The sequence below is a fragment of the Ahaetulla prasina genome, chromosome 8 (assembly GCF_028640845.1).
Source record: "Ahaetulla prasina isolate Xishuangbanna chromosome 8, ASM2864084v1, whole genome shotgun sequence".
Classification (NCBI taxonomy): domain Eukaryota; kingdom Metazoa; phylum Chordata; class Lepidosauria; order Squamata; family Colubridae; genus Ahaetulla; species Ahaetulla prasina.
In genome coordinates, this window is record NC_080546.1 from 17187626 (window position 1) to 17206730 (window position 19105).

The 19105-nt window shown below is 42.2% G+C and overlaps 1 protein-coding gene across 1 annotated transcript; it reads left to right on the top strand.

The window, feature by feature from the left end:
* The first annotated feature begins 1953 nt into the window (after positions 1-1953).
* Positions 1954-14600, top strand: SPP1 (secreted phosphoprotein 1). Its single transcript, XM_058193548.1, has 7 exons — positions 1954-2097; positions 5148-5246; positions 5341-5391; positions 7075-7206; positions 9351-9395; positions 11103-11321; positions 13604-14600. The coding sequence occupies exons 2-7, from the start codon at positions 5193-5195 to the stop codon at positions 14012-14014; spliced, it is 912 nt and encodes a 303-aa protein (XP_058049531.1). The 5' UTR covers positions 1954-2097; positions 5148-5192; the 3' UTR covers positions 14015-14600.
* The last annotated feature ends 4505 nt before the right edge of the window (positions 14601-19105 follow it).

The window sequence follows — 19105 nt, forward strand, 5'->3', positions numbered from 1 at the left end:
TCATGAGTTTAATGAATGGAATATTTTCAGTTAATGTATGGTTTAATGCAGGGGTCTCCAACCTTGGCAACTTTAAGCCTGGAGGACTTCAATTCCCAGAATTCCCCAGCCAGCTGGCTGGGGAATTCTGGGAGTTGAAGTCCTTCAGGCTTAAAGTTGCCAAGGTTGGAGACCCCTGGTTTAATGTATTGGGCAAACTTAGAAAACGGGTTAATTCAATAATCAAGTTAAGGAGATTGTGTGAACAATTTATCAGAGATGAAGCATTCTGTCCTGCTGTTTTCAAGTACTAACTGTTTTCAAGTACTCTAGGGCAGGGGTCTCCAATCTTGGCAACTTTAAGACCTGTGGACTTCAACTCCCAGAATTCCAACTCCCAGCTTTGCTGGCTGAGGAATTCTGGGAGTTGAAGTCCACAGGTCTTAAAGTTGCCAAGGTTGGAGACCCCTGCTCTAGGGCCAATCAATTTCCTCTAGATATCCTACACACAGGATCTAGGCTGGTTTTAAGAAAGATCTCTGGGGAAGAGAAAAAAAATCTCAAAATAATATTAATGATGAGAAAAGCTCAAGGTTACTCGTATTTGGGATGTGGGGGGAAGCTAATTAGTCCTTCAGTCTGGCATTTTGGGAAAAAGAGATTCAAATCATTCATTGAAACCCTGCCTTAATGAATTCACTAATAAACGAGTGCTGAAGTTTGGGCTTGTTCCATTTCTAAAATTTAGTATTGTTGGAAGAAATATCCATCTGGGTTCAGTTCCAAGTGGGGACAAAAACACTGGAAACATGGAGGCTGCTTGGAAAGATGGTTTAATGGTGGTCAGGATCACATGGCTTGAGTTCCTGAACAGAAAAGGGCTGAGATCCTGTGTTCTCCCTGGTTTTATGCTTTTTCTGAGCTTTGAACTTTCTGGGGCACAGGAAGAGTACCCTGATTGGCTGTCAGACTCCCAGGGGGTGGGGGTCTTAGCTAGCCTTGCTGGCTGATGTAATCTTCCCAGGTGCCATGTGGTGAGTTTCAGTTGCTAGATGGGTTCTATTATGATGCAGATGATGGTTGACAAAGGTGGGGGGGAGTCAGGAAGCTGCTTTGTCTTTAAAACATGTTTCTCCATTTCTCATCCAGGGAAATATATTCTGCCTTTTAAATATTTTCTAAAATATTTCATTCTTCTAGGAGGGGGGTGGGTGCTAAATTCCTACAGTATCTTAGTTTCTTTATGGTTTTTGTGAATCTTTCTTTCCAGGTTGCACCATTTGTAAGGGTCTAATACTAAGAAAGAATGAAGCTAAACAGAAGAACAATGTCCCGGGTTTAAATGTTACCGTTATTTGGCTTTGCTCTTGTGGCTTGCAAACCATGATTTAGGGCTTAATATAATGTACAAATTCAGCCAGTGTGAACTAGAGTTGTGGGCTTCTGAGTTGGGTTCAGATGGACTTGTGAATAATATTTAAGACACCAGACACATTGCAAACATTGCTACTAGAAAAAGAGATTTTTTTAAAAAGATGTTTTTTTCCTCTTCATCCAAATGCCAAAACATAAAGGCTCTAAGACCTATCTTGTTTTCATGCAAATGGAATTCCAAGCGGCCCCAAGATTTATACTTTGCAGGAGTTATTTACATTCTACCATTCCCAGCAGAAGCTGCCCATACCTTTTGTTAAAAAAGAAGAAGAAGCAATTTAATGTAGTTCTCCCCATAAATGCTAATAAGTCCCCTGCTTATTATTTTCCTCTCCCTCCAGACAGAGTGCAAGGAGTTGATCTAAAACATGAGTTAATCAGACTTTACATAAGTAATGTTTTAACTATGGAATAGCTCCTTGTTTGCTTGGAAAGCCACAAAAACCCCCGAGAGGAAATGTAGCAGAATGGTGGGAGGACTGAGACTCATGACCTCATCTTTTCCGCTTGACACAGATTGGTCGGCTGGTATCTGGACTACAGTTTAAATTCAGAGGTCTGCAGATGGGAAAACAGAAGAAGAAGAGGAGAGTGAGTGGAAGTAACTGGAGTGACTTCAGCATTGCTCTGAGCTTCACTAACCTAGCTGCGGATTGCTGTCTGAGGATCTAAGCATCACTCCAGGTACCAAATTGTCTTTTCTTTCTTACTTGTTACTTTCAAGATGCGCTGCAATTTATTAAGGGAAAAAAGCATACCCTGGCAGTGTGCTAGAGACTGTTTCCACTGAGAAGGGGAGCATTTTGCCTGAAATAGATTCGGTTCCAACAACAGTGCGGTTTGCGTAGCATCTGGGAGCAGATTTAAAGATACAGGGATGATGCGTGCTGCCAAATGAAAACTGCTGCTAAAAACAAAAAAAACAAATGCAAATAGCTCTTTCTTAAGAGTTTGGGGGGAGGGAGTCAAATTGCTGCATGGGGTTTTTTTTGGCTCAAAATGGCTTATGGACTGCATTCTGCTATCTCTAGTGCTAAATTGCAGAGGGTGGGGGGGTTATGATTAGAACAGATTGGATGTTGGCAAACGCTCAGTCCCTGAGTGTCTTACAGTGTCCCTGAGTGTCTACTTTGCAAGACTGTTGTAGAAGTAACTTGGGAAGGCATTGAAGCGAGTTGGAAGAGGAAGACAAGCCATAAGTTGATCGTGATTTGGGTAACTAGGATTATCAGCTGCTGTTTTTTATCAGGGGTCCTATTTTTTTTTTAAAAAAACGTAGCATCTGGACACAGAAAACTCCAGAAGCCGCATACTTTGCTTCCTGCTCTGCTTTTAAAAGCAAAAATAGCCATCGTATTAAGATAACTTAGCAATCTGGGGAAATCATGCAGTGTGTATGTGTTCAAGAATATTTCCTTATCTGAAATATCAGAGGACCGGTGGATCTGGATGTAAGTTAAACCCTCACAGCTCCATCCAAGAAGGGTTCAAATTCTTGCTACTCCCCATGTCTTATACAGCGTCTATTTATTTAGCCAAGTATTTCTGGCTAAAAGTGTTGCATTTAATCTCCATAAAAATCGTTGGCTCTCCATTCTCCAACAACGCTCTTTAGGCGTATTACTCAGATATAATTTGGTGCAGTGTTTTCACATTGATTTTTGCTTTTAGCACAAGTGCTCATTAACCTTGTAAGAGGAAGGGCAATGCATAAGGAAGAATGCCAGCTCCCCCATCAGCCTGGCTCCTGATACAGTCTTCCATCATGATTCATCAATTTCTCATATATCCCTTGAGTCCTGATTCATCAGCTTTTTTCCAAAGTGTTACACACAACAGTGTAATCCTATCTGACTCGGAAATCTTTTCAAAATGCTTTAGAAGAAAGGACCCAATCAAATTGATGGTATCGCTGCTAAAGCATTACAATTATGCTTGAATTAAATTTCTATTCATATGCATATTGAGGCAACCAGAGGCAGAAGAAATACCAATTTGTTGCAAACTTCTTTCCCAGGATTTTCATTAAGTTTTGAAATATCTGCCCTTGAATTATTTCATAATACACTCTCACTTTTCCTCCGTCTTCCCAAAAGACTGCATCCTGCTGCAGCAGCAACATCTAAAACTCCTGAATTACGATCAGCATTGAAATGTATTTCAAATTGTTTTCTTTTTATGCACAGATAATCGTTGAACTGAATATTAGTTATTAGCAATAAGTAAGGAGTTGCTGCATTCCACATTAACAAACAAATACCCAAGCATCTTTAAAAATATTTAGTATGTTTCTTACAATCTTAAGTTATTATTAAAGGAAAAGATATTTCTTTTGCATGTATTGGATATTTCACAGAATGTTTATGTTGGAAATAAGAAATTATTTAGTCCTATGTGATTAGTGTGTTCATAAGCAGAGATGCATTGACTCCTTGCTCGTGAATATACCATTTAGCAATTCAATGAAAAGACTAACCAAGATTATTCTGTGTGGCCAAGATTTAATACTATGTTTAGAAACAGAGCCTTTTTTCTAGATGTATTACTGTATTTGTTGGTTTCTATTTTTTTCTTTTTTGTGTTCTAAAGCAATAACATTAACCAAAAAACCTGGGTCATTGCATTTATGGAATGTTGTGGCAATGCCATGCATGCATTTTCATCAAGCTAATCTGAATTCAAATATAATATATACTTTCCCAGAATGTTTCAAACCATGGTTGGTTGAACCAGCTGCAGTGGCCTACTCTGCACACAATGTAATGACATAATAAGTGAGTTCCCACTTCACGTTAAATGAAAAGCAAACACACCACCTTATGGCTTGGTGGGTTTTATAAATCAGGTCGCAAAGTTTCCTATAATATAGTGGAATAAGGGGAGCCTTATTATTATACACTGAGCAGTGGCTCAGTGGCTAAGATGCTGAGCTTGTCGATTGGAAGGTTGGCAGTTCAGCGGTTCGAATCCCTAGTGCTGCGTAACAGGGTGAGCTCCCGTTACTTGTCCCAGCTTCTGCCAACCTACTGTGTTTCCCTGAAAATAAGACCCTATCTTATATTTTTTTGAACCCTGAAATAAGTGCTTGGCCTTATTGCCATGTGCTCAAAAGCCCATTGGGCTTATTATCAGGGGATGTCTTATTTTGGGGGGGAAACAGGGTAGCAGTTCGAAAGCACATAAAAAAATGTAAGTAGAAAAATAGGGACAACCTTTGATGGGAAGGTAACAGCATTCCATGCGCCTTTGGCGTTTAGTCATGCCAGCCACATGACCATGGAGATGTTTTCAAGACAGCACTGGCTCTTCGGCTTTGAAACGGAGATGAGCACCTCCCCCTAGAGACGGGAATGACTAGCACATATGTGCGAGGGGAACCTTTACCTTTTACCTCTCTCAGTTTTCATCCTTTTAATTTCTGCTTCTTTAAATCTCGGCCAGATTAGGTGTTCAGGAAGAGATGAAAGAGAGTGATAAATATATAGAGAACTAGAAGGCAGTGACAATCCACAACTTTTTAGATGGACTATTATTATTATTATTAATACTTTTGGTTTGAGAAAGTTCTTGAAGTTCATCTAGAAAAGCTTTATCAACATTGCAGACTAGGCAGTTCATTGGCAGATGTCTGATCAATCCATCATGAGACCTTCATTCTGGAATTACTGTTTACATATATTTAGACAGTTTGTGAAACACAGGGCAAACGAATTGTTATTGTTGTTTTGGAACAGGAATTTACCAAGGGTTTGCAAACTATTCCACAAGGATCAGTCATCATGAAAATCGCGGTGCTTATCTTGTGTCTTTTCACCGTTGCCTTTGCCTTACCAGTAAGTATCCTATGCATTTAACTAATCAATCAAGACTTTCTTGGTGTAGCAAAAAAGGAATCAATGCTATCTAATTTTTTTCTTCTTCTTAAAGATCAGCAAATCGAGACATCATGACGATTCTAGGAGTGCAGAAAGAAAACATGTAAGTGTTTTACATTGTATGTCTGCAGAGAATCGCTTTTGTTACAATCTTTATTGAACCTCATTCAGTTCGAGTAGATCCAGATTCTCTATGTTTCTTATCTAAAATAAGAAAAACCCTTTAAAAATAAGGGTTTTTTAAGATACACTTAGTAAATTCTAACAATAAAAAGCAGTCAAGAATTGGAGCATTCCAGGGGTGGGTTGCTGAGGGTTCACAGCGGTTCGAGAGAACCTCTAGCTAAGATTCTGTGCAGTTCAGAGAACCCCCAAATCCCACTAATGGCAGGCCCCACCCACCCCTCCCCTCCCAGAAGTCCCCCATGTGGTCTGTTTTGGATGCAGGTAAGTGCAGGGTGCGTGCAGAGGCTTGGGGAGGTAGAAAAACGGGCCTACTAGATGTTCGGGAAGGCCCATTTCCAGCCTCCAGAGGGCCTCCAGAGCCTGGGGAGGCTGTTTTTGCCCTCCTGGAGGCTCGAAGAAAGCATCCGGAACCTGGGGAGGGCAAAAACACCTCCCCCGCCATGGTACAGGAGGACAACATGGCCATGCCCTCTATGGCCATGGCCACGCCCACCCAGCAACCAGGCAGAGAATTCCTTGCTAAAAATTTTGAAGCCCACCCCTGGAGCATTCTCTTGGTTCAAATATTAATATTTTATGGTCATGTGGAATTTCCTTCTTCACATTACTAGAAATTAAGCCAAAATTTGTATAGCTGAGGGGGGGAATACAGCATCCTCAATTATTTCCTGTTTACATCTGTATGTAAACACACACACTCTTTTCAGTCCTAATCCACCAGGCATCAATTTAATTGAGTGAGACAATTGACAATACCTTTCCAATATATATATATATATATTTTTAAAAAGGTCCTACCACTAAAAGGATTGTAATCCCTTTATTAAATGCAGTTATTTGGGCCATACTTCTCCCCAACTAAAAAACAAAACAAAACTCTCCCTTTTTATAACCCTGTAATCCTCTCCCCAAACTTCAAGGTGTCTATTTCTTAGTTCCTACAGCTGTCCTTTTTGTATCTTTCAATTCACCACAAAATCCTATTAAGATTCATTTCACTTGCTAACGGGCACTTTCTGTGTTGTTTAGATATATTTTCTAATTATTCTTAACACTGCTTTTAATTTTTTCACAAAAGTTGAATGAGAATGAAGCTAGATAGCATGGCAATTAGATCCTCCTAACTATTTCCTAAGGGGACATGGTGGCTAAGACGCTGAGCTTGTCAATCGAAAGGTCAGCAGTTCAGCGGTTCGAATCCCTAGTGCCGTGTAATGGGATGAGCTCCCGTTACTTATCCCAGTTTCTGCCAACCTAGCAGTTTGAAAGCACGGAAAAAATGGAAGTAGAAAAATAGGGACCACCTTTGGTAGGAAGGTAACAGTGTTCTGTGTGCCTTTGGCGTTTAGGCATGCCGGCCACATGACCACAGATACGTCTTCGGACAGCGCTGGCTCTTTGGCTTTGAAACAGAGATGAGCACTGCCCCCTAGAGTTGGGAATGACTAGCACATGTGCGAGGGGAACCTTTACCTTTATCTTTAACTATTTCCTCTTTGTTGTAGGGATCCTTGTACCAAGCCCTAGGTCCTTGCTCTTTAGTGGTGACCAAGCGTTGAAGTGTTGCTTGCTAAATTCTAATGTTGTTGTATTGTTGTAGGACTCCAGAGAAAATGAAGCTTACGCACACCATCATCCCCACCACAATTCCCATAGCCATGAACACAGTCAAGAGCATGGAAACAGCCATGAACATAGTCAAGAGTCACCAGAACATACATCTTCTCAACTGGTATGCAACTCATCTTCTTTGATGAACTGTTAGGAGCTTTCCTCAACCTGGCAGCTTCTGGATGTGCCTATAATAAACCCAGATGGAATGGTTTGAGATGGTGCTATCTGGGGATTATGGAGTTGCAAGTCCAACTGGAAAGCTCTAGTGAGAAAAGCACCCCCCCCCCAGAAAAGCAACATAGTAGAAAGAAATGTAATGGGAAGAGTAAGCAAAAATGGGAGACAAATTAGCTGTCAGTTGGGCCTAGTCATGGTCAAACTAGGCCTGAGGAGATTTAGTGCAAGGTATTTTATCCGTTATTCTATTTAATTTGTTTCCCTGTCCATCATTCTCCATACCTCCCACCAGCCCTATTTCCATTCCATTCGATCATCGTCTTTAACAACCCCATAATCCCTTGTGGGGTGGAGTCTGGGCAATTGAATGGAGCTAGCAGAGTGTTTTAATGGCCGGATGCTCTTCTTGTCGCCAATGCGGAATTTTATTCAGCAGATATATTCTCATTGTGCCCAAAGAGACAAATATCTGCCTCTATCTAGGATCGAACTCACAGCCTCCTGATTGTGAGACGAGAGCTCCACCTCTAGGCCACTGCACCACTCATTTTCATTCCATTCAGTCCAGGCCCTAAATCCTATTATTCCCTGAATAAAAAAGAATCCCAGGAAAGCCTCAACTGGATCTAAATGATTCAGCATCTCCACTAGTTACCAACCAACTGCTTCTGGGAAATCCACTAGCCGAGCTTTAGCAGAATACCCTTCCTTCTCCATTTCTCCACCCCATTGTGTTCAGAATTATATTGCTACTAAAGCAGGGGTCTCCAACCTTGGCAGCTTTAAGACCTGTGGACTTCAACTCCCAGAATTCCTCAGCCAGCTTTGCTTTGCTGGCTGAGGGATTCTGGGAGTTGAAGTCCACAAGTCTTAAAGCTGCCAAGGTTGGAGATCCCTGTACTAAAGCTAATCATTAACCAGGATTACTGGTTGTTAATATACCGACGGTTCATGAACTGATCTCTTCTCCAGCTATATACACAGGTGGTCCTCAACTTACGGCCACAACTGGGCCCAAAATTTCTGTTACTAAGCAAGACAGCTGTTCAGTGAATCCTGTCCCACTTTATGACCTTTCTTGCCACAATTGTTAAGTGGATCATTGCAGTTGTTAATATAGTAGCATGGTTGTTAAGTGAATCGGGCTTCCCTGTTGATTTTGCTTGTCAGAAGGTCACAAAAGAGGACCACAGGATCCCAAGAGCAGTGGCAGGTTTCAAAAATGTTTAGTACTGGTTCTGTGGATGTGGCTTGGTGGGCATGGCAGGGGAAGGTTACTGCAAAATCCCCATTTCTTCCTGATCAGGTAGGACTTGGGAGGCAGAGAATAGATTGGGGTGGGGCCAGTCTGTGGTGGTATTTGCTGGTTCTCCAAACTACTTAAAATTTCCGCTGCTGGTTCTCCAGAACTGGTCAGAACCCACCTCTGCCCAGGACACTGCAGCCATCATAAATATGAGTCTGTTGCTAAGCATCTGAATTTTTATCATGTGAGCATGGAGATGCTGCAACAATCATAAGTGTCAAAAATGGTCGCAAGTCGCTTTTTGCAGTGCTGTTCAGAGGTGGGTTTCAGCAGGTTCTAACCAGTTCTGGAGAACTGGCAGTGGAAATTTTGAGTAGTTTGGAGAACCGGTAGTAAAAATTCTGACTGGCCCCACCCCCATCTATTCTCTGCCTCCCAAGTCCCGGCTGATCAGGAGGAAATGGGGATTTTGCAGTAACCTTCCCCTGGAGTGGGGAGGGAATAAAGATTTTACAATAGCCTTCCCCTGGACTTGGGTGGGAATGCAGATTTTATAGTATCCTTCCCCCAGAGTGGGGTGGGAATGGAGATTTTACAATATCCTTCCCCTGCTACGCTCACCAAGCCACGCCCACCAAACCATGCCACGCCCACCAACCACAGAACCGGTAGTAAAAAATTTTGGAAACCCACCACTGGTGCTGTTGTAAACTTCAGACGGTCACTAAATGAACTACCTGTAGTAATGAATTCTATCAGCTTAATTGGGCTGGTTTCCTTTTACGTTATCTGTTCCAAATCCACTGGATGTTTTTATAGCACTTTTATTTCATTTTCAGAACTCTCAGTCTTTGGAGGATCGTGATGAGATCACTGAGCAACAGGTCAGTTTAACTCAACATGTCTCTCCATATTTGAACCCACCCACAGAAGATAGTGGGTGCAAGTTTATTTTTCATCAACCATTCTTCCCAATAGCCTGCAGTGTTTGATCAAAACAGTCAAGATGGTAACCGCAACTTGAATTTATATGCAAACAAATCAGGCCAAGCTTTGATCACTCTGTTGTGACAACCAACTTGACTGCATTTGTAGCCTCCTTTAGATCCGGTGAAAAAGGAGAAAAAAAGTAATTCACTTTTGATAGTTGTGCAGAAAAAACGAAGTTCCATAGATTTCATTTGTAAAAAGTAACACATGAATGTATCGCTGAGCAGCAATGTCTATAGATGAGTGTCATACACAGATTTTAATAAGAGGCAAACAGATTCATAGTCAGTCAAATTTCTATATATTGTACATTGCAACAGGTTTCACATATTCTTACCACCGGTTTGCCGCATGCGCGCGTGCTTACTTTGCATGCATGCATGCCTTTCACACATGCATCCGGCCTCGAAAACATGGCTAAATAGGATGGCATTATGCTACTGGTTCGCCTGTACCGGCTGAATACCATCTCTGGTGCATTAGTTTTGGTTTCAAAATTCAAACCTTTAATAGCTTTGGGTATATTTCCTAAACTATTAAAGGTTTGGATTTTGAAAGCAAAACCAATGCACAATCCAAAAAAACCCAAAAACAATTGGTAACTAAGGCAGTTATTTCAGTGTGGTGTCATAGGGTTTGTGTTAGGACTGTACAAAACTATTCTGAAGACTGTGCCCTGTCCATCTTGACGATTCAGTATGACTTCTTTAAGTGTCTGTGTGTGAATTTGCATAATTAAAGGATTTGGGGATGTCTTAAAGAGCTATGAAGTACCCCTCCAAGCCAGAAGATCCAAATATCCCTTGAGATGATTTTGCATACCAATTAGGAGCTTACATGTTGAATTTTGTACCAGTTGTAGCTTCTCAGTAGTTTTAAGTAATCCAAGTAAGTCTTAAGTAAGACATTGTTTAGAAAGCCTGCAAATCGCATCACACCCAGGTGCTTCCAGGTTGAAAGGATTAGCCATCACCCAGGGGACATCCAGTTGGAGGCTCTTTTTATGTCCCAGCAGGAGCTGGAGCAAAGGATGGGAGCTCACGCTGTTCCATGGCAGTATTTAGGTCTCAAAAGTGGGCTTAGTGCTTATCAGCCCAGCGTCCTAATCAAATGAGCCACCATGCGCCTTCTGATTATTTCGTATCTAAAATGTACGCCTTGAGAGTATAGCAATAACAATAGTATTAGAGTTATATACCTCTTCACAGTGCTTTAAGAGAGCCCTCGCAGCTCTCTCTAAGCAGTTTACAGAGTCAGCATATTGCCCTCAACAATCCGAGTCCTCATTTTACCGACCTCGGAAGGATGGAAGGCTGAGTCAACCTTGAGCCTGGTGAGATTCGAACTGCCAAATTGCAGGCAGCCGGCAGTCAGCAGAAGTAGCCTGCAGTACTGCATTCTAACCACTATGCCACCTCTGCTATAGTCACCAGATTCTTGTTGCTGCCAGCTAGTGGAACAAAAGACATTCTACATTTGCTCTGGGATATTACCCTCAAATCTCCAAGGTTCTCGTCCTGATGTTTGGCACTGAAAACTAGCTAACACAAAGTATGTTCTTGTGCACGTGGTATAACCAAGTTGTGTTGGTTTCCTTGCAGACCCTTTTGGCCTCTTCCAGCAAAAGTCATGAAGATGATGATGATCATAGTGATGTTTCCAAAGACGACGATCATCCGGATTCAGATGAATCCGATGAGTCTCATGAAACCGTCACTGACTTTCCCACTGAGGCTCCCACCACTAATTCCAGAGGAGACGTCCCATTTTATGAATTCAGGTCAAAAGTTGACCAGATGAGTTTGGAAAGATCTGGAAAGGTAAACGCCAGTTGATGGCTTTCTTTTATTGTTGCACTCACATAAGTGGAGGGAGAACTTAGGATGGCCCAAGAGCAGGTCTATGAGAAGCACCTTTAGCTGCATCGGGATATCGTCATCTGCTTTAATTCAAGTGATTTAAATCAGGAGTCTCCAACCTTGGTCCCTTTAAGACTTGTGGACTTCAATTCCCAGAGTTCCTCAGCCAGCTTTTCTGGCTGAGGGACTCTGGGAGTTGAAGTCCACAAGTCTTAAAGGGACCAAGGTTGGAGACTCCTGATTTAAATGCTTATTTTCAAGGAACAAGACAACCATCCTATTTAGAACTACACCATCCGTCTGTTATGTTGCCATTCACTCACATGACATTTTTGCCTGGAGGATTTTGATCTGCACCTGTCATTGTTTGGTAGCTCTGGGTATTCATGGGAAATAACGTCTGAGATTGTTGTTTCCCTTTCAGATGTCATGACAACTCCTCCTCCAATTCATCTCCCTTCATTATCTTGTGATTGGCAAGGCCACCATTAAAACGTCATTTGCCACACTAGTTTTTGATAGCTGGATATTCAAATGTTACATACTTGGACAACACTGCTTGTGGTTGCTCATTGTATATGAGAACTAGCAGGAGGAAGCATGTTTTGAGCAAATTCATTGGCTTAGAAAAACCTACTGCACTAATGCTATAAAAGTCCTACGAAATAAATATTCCAAAGCCTGAGGTGGAAGAAACAAAAAACGCAGAGTTTCCTTGCTTTAATAATTACCGTATATACTCGAATATAAGCCGATCCGAGTATAAGCCGAGGTCCCCAATTTTACCCCAAAAAACTGGGGTAAACTGGGGACTCGAGTATAAGCCGAGGGTGGGAAATGAGGCAGCTACCGGTCGGCGAAACCCTCCCTCCCTCGGCCGAGAAGGCTGGCGGCTCCCCCGCCCCGCCCTCTCACTGCACCGGCAGGGCTTCCCAGCTAAAGCAAAGCCCGCCAAGTTCGCTACCGGCCGGTATAATGTGAAAAAGAAAAAAAACAACTCGAGTATGTCGATATACTGAATATAAGCCGATCCGAGTATAAGCCGAGGGGACGTTTTTCAGCACAAAAAACGTGCTGAAAAACTCGGCTTATACTCGAGTATATACGGTAGTTGACATAAACATGCTTTGCTTTCATTTTTTAACATCCGCATTCCAGACACTTAAGATATTTTTAATAACATTTGCAAGTTTTCTGGTTTTTTTAGTTGCAGACTAAATGTTGCGGCCATAAAATGGTATGTGGAAATTGTTTTGCTACTTTATGTTTTACACCAATGAAATTCTTTTAGTGAAACATGGGAATTTCTACTGGTGTAAAAGGACATGAGTAACCAATTTATTAATCACTTCCCCAAGAAAAATTATCTTGAGCTCATGAAAAACACAAAAGATACAACAAAATTAAAAAAATATATAAGTTGTTGAAATTAATACCGCATATACCTGAGGCAGTATATTATTTAAGTCTTCTTTATACTTTATCACCTATTTTGCACTTTATTTGTAACACATCATGGATATTCTTTGTAGCAAAGTGAGGTACCAGAACAACAAGTTACGCGGTGGCTTAGTGGGTAAGACGCTGAGCTTGTCGATCGAAAGTTCAGCAGTTCAACGGGTCAAATCCCTAGTGCCGCGTAACGGGGTGAGCTTCCATTACTTGTCCCAGCTTCTGCCAACCTAGCAGTTTGAAAGCATGTAAAAAATGCAAGTAGAAAAACTAGGGACCACCTTTGGTGGGAAGGTAACAGCGTTCCGTATGCCTTTGGCGTTGAGTCATGCCGGCCACGTGACCACGGAGATATCTTCGGACAGTGCTGGCTCTTCGGCTTTGAAACGGAGATGAGTACCACCCCCTAGATTCGGGAACGACTAGCACGTATGTGCGAGGGGAACCTTTACCTTTACCTTTACAAATATAATACTTAATGATATAACACTTAATGATAGTCATAGGCTACAAATAAGCAATCAGAAAAATACTAAAAGCAGGGTACAAATAACTAATAACTCCTACTGAACTAATAATTCCATGCTAACTCGGGAATTCTGGGAGTTGACGTCCACAAGAGTCATAAAAGGGCCACAGTTCCCCACCCCTGTGTTAGAGCTTCTGAAAGTACCACCCTCCAGCCTTGTGTAAGAAAGGAAAATCGTTGTGGCTCTTATATTGTCGGTACGGTAGATATTCCTCATGAGAATGGAGTGGCCTGTGACGGTTTCTCTTGTGCACTTTTTCAGTTCGATTCTCAAGACGTTTCCGATGAAGTGGACAGCAGCCCAGATGATGAAAGCCATGAATATGCTAAGGCCCGTTCTCTGGAAAGCCACGAAAGAGACGACAAAAGTAACCTGAGGGACAGCAATGAAGTCCACAGTGCATCTCACGACACAAGTCTAGAGGACCACAGCCCAGAAAAACCTGAGAGTGTGGAAGACAGCCGCGACCACAGCAAAGCTGCCCTTTCCTTAGAAAGCACGGAGAGCGGAGAGCAGAGAAAAGATCACAGTGAGGAACTCCAACAGCTAGACAGCAGTCCCGATGATGTCAGCAACCAAACTTTGGAAAGCGCCGAAGATCACCACAGCGCCGAAGACCAACATAGTGTTGAGCATCACGATAGTGTTGAGGACAATGAGGTCATTCTCTAAAAGGGTTAAGATAGGCCGATATTTCTCTGAGGGAGCTCGCCAGACGTTTTGCATGTAAGGGCCCAACTAAGATCAAAGCCCAACTCCTCCATCACCAGTGTTTTTGTTTTGCTGAGTTGCAAAAAAAGAGAGAGAGAGAGTGAGTGAGTGAGAAGGCCAACACAACTTGAATGTTTGCTCCCACTTATATACACATAATTCGGATTTCAGGCCGTAGCAATTTGTAACTAGCAGCAAATGTAAACAATGCTGCCCGGTCCTGTTCATGCTTATTTGGGAGTCGATCTGATAGATCTTCAGTAGAATTTGCTCCAGATAAACATGCTTAGGATATTAGTGTTTAAATGAACAATAAGAGTAGTCATGATGATTAGAGAATATTAATGCCCTACTTGGTGCGTAAGTCCCGCTCTGTCTCACAGTCGCTTGCTCTGAAGAAGAAAGAGGAAAAAATGCTTGGGAAAAATCTAGTTTTACATTCCCACTGATTTTTTGTGTATCTTACAATGCTGTACTTCTGAAATGTTTAATATTGCAGTGTATATTTTGTTGACAGTTGTGAGTTAAATAAAGTGACAAAACTGTATACTTTTGTGCAGTGGTCTTGATGGGCTCTTGGTTCTTGGTTCTTCTCTAGTGGCTCTTCAGCCACTAGAGGTCGTATGCGCGACCTCTAGTGGCTGAAGGGAGCGCTTTCAAAGTTATCAGGACAATACAATATTATAATATAATAATATTGTGATTATTATAACCACAATCGGGACCAGAATTTATGTTGCTATGCAAAGTAACTCAGGGGCTAAGACACTGAGCTTGTCAATCAAAAGGTCGGCAGTTCAGCGATTCGAATCTCTAGTGCTGCCGTATAACGGGGTGAGCTCCCGTTACTTGTCCCAGCTTCTGCCAACCTAGCAGTTTGAAAGCATGTAAAAAATGCAAATAGAAAAAATAGGGGCCACTTTTGGTGGGAAGGTAACAGCGTTCCGTGCACCTTTGGTGTTTGGTCATGCTGGCCACATGACCAAGGAGATGTCTTCAGACAGCGCTGGTTCTTCGGCTTTGAAACGGAGATGAGCACCGCCCCCTAGAGTCGGAAATGACTAGCATGTATGTGCAAGGGGAACCTTTACCTTTACCTATGCAAAGTAGCTGTTAAATGAGTCACACCCGATTTTATGACTCTCTGCTATGGTTAAACAAATCACTGTACATGTTAAATGAAGTGAATTGCGTGGCCAGCTGGTTGGAAAGGTGGCAAATGGGCACGTATTCCTGGACACTGCAACTATTGTAGATACACACTGGTTGCCAGGTGGCTAAGTTTTGATCATGTGGAGATCTTGCAGTGGTCATAGATGTAAGGACCAATCAGAAGTCTCTTTATTCAGTGCCATTGCAACATCCAACCATCGCTAAATGAATGGCTGTAACTTGGAGACTGCCTATAAAGCAGAGATCCCCAACCCCGGTTTGTGGACTGACTCTGGTCCATGGCATGAAAAAAACCAGGCCATGCAAACAAGTGAAGCCCCATCCATGAGATGCCGGCAGCACACGAAACCACGGTCTCTCCGGCCCATGGAAAAACCTTTATCCACGGAACCAGTCCCTGGTGCCCAAAAGATTGGGGGCTATTGCTGTAAAGAAAGCAAGGTAATTAATACCAGTTTGTTCAGTAGCCTCTCTGATCAGATATAACTTCTCAAAACCTGAGATTTGTTCTATTGCTTTGCATAACTGATATAAGATCTGGCAAGTCTTAAGAAATTTTTTCCCCTGGTTATTACAACAAACGGAGCCATTTGGTGTAAACCCAACCAGTTATGCATTCAGCGATTTTTTTTGTTAATTCAGCCGTGGCTGTCTGCAAAATATAGTTTGTTGGTAGACCTATCTTCATCTTTCTTCCACCTGGGATTTTCACACGTGTGGGAGTACAAGCCCAATTAACAAGCATTCGAGATTAAGACAGCTGAATGTGCTGTTGTGGCAAGTTCAGTGTAAAATGAATTACACCTATGGGCAAAAAGCAGAATATTCACATTCCATGTATGAAGGGTCTCATTTCCCCCATCTTTTATTCATACACTCCTGATTTACACATCTGCTTTTTCATTCTGGACAGCACATCTGTGATATATAGATGGCTAGAATAAATTTAAAAATAGCAATTGAGTAATGTTTTCATAGAAAAGTCTTTTACAGCAGAGGTCTCCAACCTTGGCAACTTTAAGCCTGGCGGACTTCAACTCCCAGAATTCCCCAGCCAGCTTTTGCTGGCTGGGGAATTCTGGGAGTTGAAGTCCGCCAGGCTTAAAGTTGCCAAGATTGGACACCCCTGTTTTAAAGTGTTTGAACCAGAGGATGGGTTTGACAACACAGAAAACTATTAATACCAAAACACTAAGAGGAATCGAAGACAAACGCCTGCATTGATTGCCACAACAACTGCATGGCCCAGGCAAAAATGTAGCACAGCTGGCTGAGGAATTCTAGGAGTTGAAGTCCACAACTCTTAAAAGTTGTCAAGTTTGAAGACTTCTGCTCTAAATGAAAATCCTCATCATTCCCATCACCTCTTCCACCCCACTTCCAGTCACCGGTTCCAACAGCATCCTCCCCCAATCTGGCATGCTCCAAATGTGAATTCTGACAAATTCAGCCCTAATCCAACATATTTTGGAAAGATGGGGAAGAATGTAACACACACCTGGAAAACAACCTCAACCATATTATTGTCGCTATGGTGCCTGCTCCATTTGGGTGGGACCTTCCTTGGTTTCTTTCTCTGACTGGTAAACAACTTCGGGCTCCCACCTCTATTTTCTGATTGTTTCCTTGGCAGTATCTCTTCTCCCCTTTCTCCACTGAGTTGGGATCATTGGCTGAAGGAGAGAGGAAGTAAGGAAGCATTCCAGCATGGAGAAGTTCCATGGGATGGACCCCTAGTGAAGCTTTTATCTATCAATTCCCAAGGGAATAGAGTCAGTCTGACGAGATTCTTGTAACACAGATGATCAGCAATAAAGGAACTGCTTTGGCCTCTTCACAGAGTTGTTCTGGTTCCTTGCATTTGACACTTCAGTCTCCTAAGCATTCCATTACAGGGGCCTTTTCACTTTATTGCTTTCTTCAAAATCTTTGTTTCAATCTTTATACCACTGAAAACAGATGCAATTCTTTTCCCTTCACTTATTTGATCAACCTATCACTATCCAGATTTGAGGAGCTGCCACCAAGAAGAGGGGGGGTCAACTTATTTTCCAAAGCACCTGAAGGCAAGACATGAAGCAATGGGTGGAAACTAAGTCAGGAGAAAGACAACCTAGAACTAAGGAGAAATTTCCTGATGGTAAGAACAATTAACCAGTGGAACAGCTTGCCTTCAGAAGTTGTAGATGGTCCATCATTAGAGACTTTTAAGAAGAGACTAGAGAGTCATTTGTCTAAAATGATAGAGGGCAGTGGTGGGTTTCAAATTTTTTTACTACCGTTCTGTGGGTGCGGCTTGGTGGGTGTGGCATGGCTTGGTAGGTGTGCCAGGGGAAGGATACCGTAAAATCTCCTTTCCCACCCCACTCCAGGGGAAGGATACTGTAAAATCTCCATTCCCACCCCACTCCAGGGGAAGGTTACTGCAAAATCCCCATTTCCTCCCAAGCAGTTGGAAATTGGGAGGCAGAGAATAGATGGGGGTGGGCTCAGTCAGAATTTTTACTACCGGTTTTCCAAACTATTGAAAATTTCCGCTAACGGTTCTCCAGAACTGGTCACAACCTGCTGAAACTTACCTCTGATATAGGGTCTCCGGCAGTGGTGGGATTCAAAAAAATTTACTACCAGTTCTTTGGGTGTGGCTTGGTGGGCATGATGGCTTGGTGGGTGTGGCATGGGGAGGATACTGCAAAATCTCCATTCCCTCCCCAATCCAGGAGAAGGTTACTGCAAAATCTCCATTCCCTCCCCAATCCAGGGGAAGGTTACTGCAAAGTCCCCATTTCCTCCCAATCAGCTGGGACTTGGGAGGCAGAGAATAGATGCGGGCAGGGCCAGTCAGAATTTTTACTACCTGTTCTCCGAACTAATCAAAATTTCTGCTACCGGTTCTCCAGAACTGATCAGAACCTGCTGAAACCCACCTCTGGTCTCCTGCTTGAGCAGCGGGTAGGACTAGAAGACCTCTAAGGTCCCTTCCAATTCTGTTATTCTGCTAAATTGACTTCCCAGGTTTGTATTTGACATGCCAACTGCCTCAAACATCTGAACGGGAGCAGCTTCAGATTGGGGAAGTTATCTTAGATGCAGGCAGAAAACTACTGTTAAAAGCTAAAGATATTCTTCACATTCCTGTTAGACGGATCACACATCAATTCCAGCTATTCCTAACCTTCAATAAACCCTAGACAGAAATACAAAAGCACAACTTAACCTTTTTCCTTTTACTGTCACTTGGGCTAAAATTGATTAACCATGTCTTACCTTAGGAAATAAACCAATACCAGCAACACAAATCACAGTCTAAAGAAGTTCTTCAAAACATTAAAATCCTTTATACACACATTAAAGACTTTCCAGAGCTGAACCCATCACTCATGGCTGACACCAAATTTTGTATATATTTATACAAAATATATAAAGATTGTCTCACCCCACAGGGTGAGAAGATGGCATTGCCTCCTAGACTCAGTGCAAATCCTCAAGGCAAATCATGTCCACTGTACTAACAAAGCCTTAGATCTCTGCATAAATATTTCCAAAACTTTTAAAACATGGGCACCTTTGAGAACAGAACTCTTCGATTGTCTTGCTATCAAATATATTCTACTTCCACTTTAAGCAGGCATCTTGTGCTCATTTACCAAGCACCAGAATGGACCAGAATTTCTATACAACGGAACATCTGGATTTATATTTTGATTTATCATGGATTGGGCAGAAGAGGGAAATAGGCACATGGGCTTTTCGTTTGCAGTATCTAAATATAGCATTTTAAAAATATCTATCTTCTGTGCATCCTTTGAATTCAATGCCAGGGCACTAATCAGTACCGATCATAATTATGAAAAATGCCAAGTAGCATTCTGTGACAGC

Excerpts from the sequence above, each read along its gene's own strand:
- SPP1 (XM_058193548.1), top strand. The coding sequence starts at position 5,193 with ATGAAAATCGCGGTGCTTATCTTGTGTCTTTTCACCGTTGCCTTTGCC. Across the intron at positions 7,207-9,350 it reads AACATACATCTTCTCAACTG|AACTCTCAGTCTTTGGAGGA; the intron begins GTATGCAACTCA and ends TTTCATTTTCAG. Across the intron at positions 11,322-13,603 it reads GTTTGGAAAGATCTGGAAAG|TTCGATTCTCAAGACGTTTC; the intron begins GTAAACGCCAGT and ends GCACTTTTTCAG.